Genomic DNA, 8,310 nt, shown 5'->3' on the forward strand with positions numbered 1-8,310 from the left:
AATGACCATTGGCAAATTTTGACCTTTGATGACCTCTGGTGACCCCAATATTGCTCTAAGATGAAAAATGACCGAAGTACTTTCAAACGTACGCATTGAGAGCTATCGACTGCTTTTTCCCGCGTCTTTATAGCCCTCTTAGTTTTTGAGTTAGAGGTGGGTGGTAACATATGCCCCCCCCCCCCTCCCACTAGGGCGAAGTTGGCTGAGACCGCCACTGGGGCGCGGGTTATGTGGTCGCAGCCACCAATAGCAAACCGTTCCAACCAGGAGCTAAAAAGTCGGCCGCACTAGGAGGGTTCGAATCGTGCCTCCCCACTGATCATCTTACGATACGAGCGTTCAATGTTCATCCACTGAGCTACCGAGAATGGTCCCCGGCAGCACAAAACAAAATGACATTCACCCGCTGACCGCCAATGACAGTTTTGTGACATTTCATCGCGTTTGACCGCGCCAGGTAGTTGCTGGTCTCGGTAGATCAGTGGATGCACGCTATAGCGTCGTAGGGTGACCGGTTGGAGAAGCCCGGTTCGAACCGTCCTAGGTGCGCGACTTATTTGCTCCTAGTTGGAACGGTTTGCTATTGGTGGCTGCGATCACACATTAGAGGAACAGTAAGATTTGCTTAAAGTTGGGGTGTTGGCTGCCGCGCTATCCAAGAACCGCAGTTCCCACGTCTCTGGACGATTGCTGTGCGAAATAATAGACACCAATGAGCTCAATCAAGGCCTTAATACTTATCTGTTATAAACAATGCAGCTCCGCAACTCGATGCACGTGTGATATAAATTCTATCGGCTGTCCCAATGCCACGTTAGCCCTCGCCGGACCTATTGGTTTTCTACATACGCGCCGGCCGAGGGGGGGGGGGGGGTACGACCCCCCTCGCCGTTTCGCCCCTGGTGGAGCTAGCGCGCCGCGGAAAAAACGACCGTGTGCGCCGTTACGAGACGCAGAGATTGGTACCCGATTTTAAGGTCCTTGGTCAACCGGTGACCTCTGAAGTCAGGTCAAGTGCCCCAAGGTACGGTTCAGTTTTTGGTGAATAACTTCGCAAAAAACGGCCGCAGAGCCGCGATTTTGGCAGCATTGTGTTCGCCTCGCTTAGGCGCGTCGAATGATATACTTTTTGTTCGGGTCAGGTCAGCTTAGGGTGTTGACCTCGGTGTCATGTCTCGCAACGGCGCACACGCTCACTTTTTTCGTTATGCTTGAGCTCAGTTACAGGGGAAAACGACGGAGGCCGGGGACGGGGCATCGTTTGCCCCTCGGCCTCCTGCATGTATAGAAAACAAACCTTCATCCCCGCCCCTCAGCTTCGAAATAGCTCCCGTTTCCCTGCTTGGACACGTGCATAGACACTAGACATTGAGCAACAACACGACACGTTACACGCGTCTGAATCAGTTGTAAGGGTACTTGCGGTGGTATTTTATCCCGCGCCGGGCTGTGGGCTGTGGAGGGGCGGGGTAGGGAGTAGGGCGGTGAGCACCCGACTGTCTAACTGCTCCTTGGCCAGTGGCCACCTCAGCGACTCGCGATAGGTAGCGTAAGCGTTCGAAAAGTGTCAAAAGCATGAAGGAAGAAGGCACTTCAGCCAATTTTTGGGTCAGGCCAGAGTTCAGGTCACCAGGGGCCATTTAAAGTTAAAACTGCATATTTCAAAATTCAACACGTTTCGACAAATCGGTGCAGAACTCGAAAACGGGACTTGTTTATAAGCTCACTCACTCATCGGCCAAACCGACTCCATGTGACGCCTAATCCGGCCGCTCTACAGTCGCCGGTCGGCTAATCTGGCCGCTCTACTATCGTCGGTCGCTATCGTTACTATCGTTGGTCGCTATCGCTACTATCGCCGGCTTCGTCGAGCATTGGACATGGACAGCGTGCCCCCGGGCACACGGACAGCGACGCTGTGTGGTGGCGGGCGGCCCGGGGTGCGGGAGTGTTGAGACCGAGTCAAACGCAGGGAGCTCGCGGCAACACTATATAACCCCACCTGTGCGCGACCATTAGCTACATAGGTGAATTAGCCAGTCCCAGGCCTCTTGGAGCTTCACACTGAGCTGCCTTTGGTAAGTTTTCGGTTGATATTAATGAGGTATGTGGGCAATGCTGAGAGTGTAAAAGCACATGAGAGTTGTGAGATCGCATTCCATAAGCCGAGTTATTCATCTTATCCAATAACCTTGCCCTATAAATTGAGCTTGCCCTAAATATGACTTTCCAGATCAGTGTTGAATGGTACGGCAGATAGCGTCTCCGCTCATATAAGCGTTGGGCACTCTTACTCCTCTGATATGAACGCTCATATGATACAACTCTGTTCTTGAGATTAGAGAGGTCAAAAGTTCAACACGATCAGCGAATGAACAGCGTTGCGGTCGTTTGACGTTTATATACCCAGGCTCGGTAGGGCCAGAATTCGACGGGGCTCTATAGTCCCGCCAAATTGGCTGTTTTAATGTTGGGCTCAGCCCCTCGGCGTTGGGTATCAAAAAGGAAAAAAGCAGCTAAATTGGTTCAAGAGTCCTACTAAAAAAGGTCCAAAAGGTGATGACGGCACCGGGGCACGGCTGAATGTTGCCGTTTTAATTCAACAATTCAACAGTTCATCGCCTTCGCTTACCTGCATGATCAAATTCTGATATATACATACATACAGTCGTTATTTTATGCCTACTTCTTCCAGCTATGCCACACTTCCCGTCATGTAACTAAAGAGGTTTAACCCTCGCCTGTGTGCGGCGTTTTACAGCGTCTAATGCGTATGGGGAGGGGGGGGGGTCGGTTAGACTGCCGCTTGGCCCCTGATCAAGCTATAGAGCTTCGCGAAGAAAAAATGAGTTTGTTGCCCGTGACGAGAGGAAGCCGATTATACCAATTTTGGAGTCCTAAGTCATTGGTTGACATTTAATGTCAGGTCAATGACCTGAAAGTCGGGAACATCGGGACCTGCTAGAACTTCGTACACTGAAGCTGTTGTAGGTTTCTTTTAGGGGTTCTGGTCATGAATTTCATGTTAGTTTTGATCACAGATGGTGTAAGTACCGATTCATGCATTTAGGCCAGGTCAGGTCAGGTGAATTAGTAGGCGCCCCGCCGGTTACCATAGTAGGTGTCAACCACCACAAACGGCGTTGTAATATGTTACGAAGGCACTAAAACTACTTCGTAAATGTTCGAAGGATGCTAAATTCGAAATCAGCTCCAAAAACTACCCTAGAAACATGTAAAACTCGAAAAGTGAGCCAAAGTCATCGAAGGTTGACACCCACCATAATGCATGGGACCAACACCATATCACATCTTTGAACGTTTAAAAACACAAAAAGACTGCACGCGCGGAAAATGTGAGCTGACATACACATGCCGAATCGCGATTCCGGCCAAACATGGTCTCGAAAAATAGGTCACAGGTCAAAGGTTATCTGGATCAGGGTCATAAAATGTAAAGGGTATATTTAAAATTGAATAACTCGAGGGTACTGGAAGTTTCGTCGTGATCGGCCGTTTTTTTTTTGCGCGAGTTATTCGCGAAAAACCTAATGGGGGATGTACGTTTGACGATAAGTGCGAGGAGTTCAGTTCCAAGTAACTGTCTCGACACGAGTTACAACCAAGCCTTTAGTCGCCTCCTCACCATGTCCCCACAGAGGTCCAGCCGCGCCTCCAGCACCGCCGCCATCATGGGCACGCTGATGGGCCACGTCGTGCCGGGCTCCATCTTCCTCATCGGCGGACTCTGGTGGACGTTCAACATCTGGAGCCGCTACTTCGCGGCGCTGAAGAGCCGCGGACGCTTCCGCTCCACCATGTCCTTCCCACTGCGGCGCGGCTCGCGGGTCCCCTGGGAGAGCATTGTCGTCATCATGTGCGCCATCGCCGCCATCGCAGGTCAGAAGGGCGGCATCGACAATCGCTGTCGCCCTGTCGCTCATCGACAGTCGCTGCTTCTTCACCGCTCTAACTAGTCGCTGCCACTTTCTCCTTGTTTTGCTTAGACTGCAGCCCTATGTCATAATGTAGCAATTTGGATAGCAATGCGGGTGACAGGACAGGATGGATGCGGAAGGAAACATCTAAAGGGATACACATTCAAAATTTGACCATAGTTTTTATGCAACAAAATACCTAACTTTGATCGAGATTTTGCATTTATGGCGTTTTGTATAAAGAATAAAATGCGATAGCAATGCATCTGTTCAGTCTGTGGTGCTTCGAGGATTTCTCCTCACGTTTAATCACTGAAAAGGCTCAGCCTCCGCTGCCTATAACAGCACCCCTTCCCTCCCCCAGGCGAGATCGTGACGGGCTGGCGCGGGGACCGTCTGGTGGAGATGGGTAACGGCCAGCACGCCGTCATGTACTTCATGTTCGCCATCAGCAGCGCCGCAGAGGCAGCGCGCGTCACCGGCTACGAGCTGCTCCCCGGCCTGGAGTACGTCCTGGCGGTGATGGCACTGGCCGCCGAGGCGCTGCTCTTCGCGTTCCACGGACACGGCTCCTCCGAGCTGGAGATGCTGGTAGGTGGCTGGGAGGAGCTGGAATGGAGATGCTGGTAGGTGGCTGGGGATAGATGGAGATGCTGGTAGGTGTCTGGGAGGAGCTGGAGATGCTGGTAGGTGGCTGGGAGGAGCTGGAGATGCTGGTAGGTGGCTGGGAGGAGCTGGAGTGGAGATGCTGGAAGGTGGTTCCTCAGAGCTGAAACTGCTGCTAGGTGGCCCTCAGTTCCGCCACCTATTGCTTAACGCCATTGTCAGGTCCTCCAGCTAGCACAATTCGTCGTTTTCAGGTTTCCCATCTAACACTATCGTTTTCAGATACACGATTTGAATCTGTGCGTCATTTTCCAACTCACCCTCTGATGCTCTGCTTCGTTGTCAGGTCCACCATCTAATGCTGTACGTCGTCCTGGCCACGGGGGCGGCAGCTGCGGCGGAGGGGATCTGGAGGCACCGCGTGCTGCCCGCCTTGGGCAGGTGCTTCTTTTTCCTGCTGCAGGGAACCTGGTTCCTACAGGTTGGCGTCATGCTGTACCCGCCCAGTGGGTGGCCGGGACATTACTACGACCCCAACAGCTACAGACAGGTGGGTACGGGAGGAGCTCAAACCTCATGAGCTAATAAAAGTAGAACCCCGGGAAACTCGCGAGAAAAACTCAATAGCTCCGGTAACTGGTACCTAATAATTTTTCGCTAGCCTGTTCTCAGAAGCAGTTGTGACGTAGGGTGCACGGTGTGGCTTCAGCTAAGGAAAAAATCGTTAAGATCACGATTTGCTGTGGATTTTGTTCTGCAGTGGCTTTTGAGTTCAAGCTCATCGCAACAGTGAGATTACCAGCATCGTACGTCTTTCATGGAGACGCGTAAAATAAAAAAACATACGCTTTCCCTGTAAAATTTTGACCGAGGATTAGCGTCATAACCTGATCGGAAAACGTTTGCTGCTTTTAAGTCGGTCGTGTTGTTTAGCTTGATGCAATTGCATTCGATAGGGCATAGGATAGGGTCTTGTTTTTGCTCTAACATGGTTTTACCGATCTTACATAAAATGACCTCAGAGGTAAAGGATGGAGTCTATTTGCGTAATGAAACTCGCATAGAGGGGCCTGAAAACGACACCTTCCCACACGTTCATGATAAGCCACGTAAATGATAAGCTGCGGTACGGATCTATCATCTCTGGACACTAATCAGAAAATGTCATCGAAATCAGTAATCACGAAGCGCCTCAGCAACACACCCTCGTTCTCCGCAGCGGAAACTGGCGACGGTGGTGTTCGTGCTGCACTGGGTCGGAGTGCTGACGACTATCGCCGCCATCGGCGTGTTCCTGCGCTGGAAACACGGCCTCGGCCTGCGCTCGCGAGCTCCGCGACCGAAGCACGGCGACCGGCCCCGGAACGGCACCGATACCACCCAGCTGCTGCACTCTTCGGATGACGAGCTATGAACGCCGCCGGATCCGGAGCGGCGCTAGCAGGGACATACTCTCCAAAAAGTTCACTTATTTCCAAACACTCATCGGAGGCTATGTGTTACTGAGCAATTTTAATCCAACCTTCCCCACTAACAAGCTTTTTGTGCGATAAGAATTTGATTTTTTTTTTCTCAAATATGGGACGGTATAGGAGGGGCAAATGTCACAAATGTCCCTTTGAATTCACCAGTGCCTGTGAAAGAGCTTTTTGCTGAGCTTCGGTGGTTTTCAACCATGCCACTGGTGTAAACTCTTCTCCGTGGTCTGTGTTACTTAATGTGCCTTAAGGTGTTTTATTGTGGACTGTAGACGGTGATGAGAGAGAGGGAGAGAGAGAGAGAGAGAGAGAGAGAGAGAGAGAGAGAGAGAGAGAGGAGAGAGAGAGAGAGAGAGAGAGAGAGAGAGAGAGAGAGAGAGAGAGAGAAAGAAAGAGAGAGAGAGAGAGAGAGAGAGAGAGAGAGAGAGGGAGGGAGGGAGGGAGAGAGAGAGAGAGGGGGGAGTGCATCGTACTCACCTGCAGTGTTCAATGTTCATGCTTTTGCACGTTGACCATAGGCAAGAGAACAATGGCAGGCACAGCACTTCACTCATATTTGTCGATTGTTAGTCATTGGGTAATAGCATTGATTATCGGTGTATTCTCTGGACAGCACTTGATACGTGTGCCTTTGGTTAGAACTGCATGTTCACAATTCGTATGCACTTCAGAGTCGTTTCTTTCCGAGACTCGTCGCAGCAAACCAGCATGGAGTCTTGTTAACGTGCATTCATTTGTAATTCTGTTGTAGGACAGAGTTCATTGAAAAAAGTTACGATGAATGTTGGTGCAGCTAGTTACTGTGCACAAATAATGAACTCGACACTCGTGAGGTCTGCTGAATGATGGACATCTAGTGCGCTACGACGCTGTTTACCTACCTAATTATTGTATGTACGTACAATGCACATTATCCGTCATATGAGATCTCACGTGATCATCCCTTGTGCGTTTAACTTCGCGTTTTATGCTTAACCGAAGGCGATTAAAGGTAGTGTGCCAGCTTTCTTGGACCGTATGGAGTTAATGGCCCAGATAAGGAGAACCGGATTTTTAGAACTTATCCATACCCTCAAAACTCATGGAAACGTCTTAAATTCTTCAAATTTTGAGTACCTCAGTGCGAAATTCGCCCCGACGGGTTGTCGGTCGTACCCCAACCACATTTCACACCACTATGAACAATAAATGCACACACTGAAATCGCTATTACCGATATGCTAATCCAATCAAGTTTCGATAAACCCGTTCATCATCATCTCCTGCGGTTTCGAACACGCCTGTTAGGTGGCTTCTGATGCTCGTTGAGGTCGGAATTTCCAAATACGCGTGGTGCGTCGGGCCGCGCGCTCTGACTTCGGCCAAGAAAAATGCGTCAGCTGATCATTGTCATTTCTGCCACTTGCGTGTGGTGAAATGGGGTCATAACTTATAAGACGGCTTTTTCATATCAATTATTTTACATAAAATCATATTTCAAACCATAAATAATGTTCGACAGCCAAAGAAAAGAAACAATACCAATACGGGCTTACAGTTTAAGGCTCGACATTGTGTTGTCTACGATTAGACAGCTGATAACTCATTCCCGTACGTCGTATGGTCGTAACACTATAATGACCACAGGGGAGCAATGCCGCTTCAACCCTATTGGCCGTAGTGTCTAACGGTGGCGGCCATATTGCGCAGACCAGGAACCGGCTGCCGCCTGTGTTGAGGAATAGGGAATTCGGGACCTCGATTTACGTTTGCGGCCGCCGTATCCGTTACGTTCAAGTTACGTAGATACGGAACCCGGCGTCTTACGCAGAATTGAGTGGGGAACACGATCGTATCTTCAGAATTCCTCAAATTCACTCGCCTGACCTACATTTGCCCCGGCCGAGGGGGTTGATTGAACCCACCTCGCTAATGCACCGCTAATTAAACTAGAATTAAGCGGTAAAGTGGTCGTATGCGGCAAAGTATAATGCAGAGTGACTGGTAGGAACCCGCTGTAAGGGTCTCAGGTCAACCGGTGACCTCTGAGGTCAGGTCAAGTGATCTAAGGCACGGGTTCGGTTTTTGGTAAATAACTTCGCCAAAAATGGCCGTAGAGCCGCGATTTTGGCATCATCGTGTTCAGCTAGCTCAGGCGCATCGAGTGATATACTTTTTGTTCGGGTCAGGTCAACTTAGGGTGTTGACCTCAGGTCAAGGTCAGGTCAGCACCCCCAGGTCACGAAGTTGGTCGAAAGAGGTCATGTCGCATATCATTCGATTCGGCAGGTCTTCCTGAGTCCATT

The 8,310-nt window shown here is 50.3% G+C and overlaps 1 protein-coding gene across 1 annotated transcript; it reads left to right on the forward strand.

Moving 5' to 3' along the window:
* Positions 1 to 1,900: 1,900 nt before the first annotated feature.
* Positions 1,901 to 7,068, forward strand: LOC122391217 (transmembrane protein 45A-like). The gene is made up of 5 exons (XM_043384912.1): positions 1,901 to 2,081; positions 3,663 to 3,903; positions 4,306 to 4,532; positions 4,894 to 5,097; positions 5,767 to 7,068. The coding sequence occupies exons 2-5, from the start codon at positions 3,696 to 3,698 to the stop codon at positions 5,959 to 5,961; spliced, it is 834 nt and encodes a 277-aa protein (XP_043240847.1). The 5' UTR covers positions 1,901 to 2,081; positions 3,663 to 3,695; the 3' UTR covers positions 5,962 to 7,068.
* Positions 7,069 to 8,310: the final 1,242 nt, after the last annotated feature.

This window comes from Amphibalanus amphitrite, unplaced genomic scaffold (genome assembly GCF_019059575.1).
Source record: "Amphibalanus amphitrite isolate SeventyFive unplaced genomic scaffold, NRLGWU_Aamphi_draft 000426F_arrow, whole genome shotgun sequence".
Taxonomy (NCBI): Eukaryota; Metazoa; Arthropoda; class Thecostraca; order Balanomorpha; family Balanidae; genus Amphibalanus; species Amphibalanus amphitrite.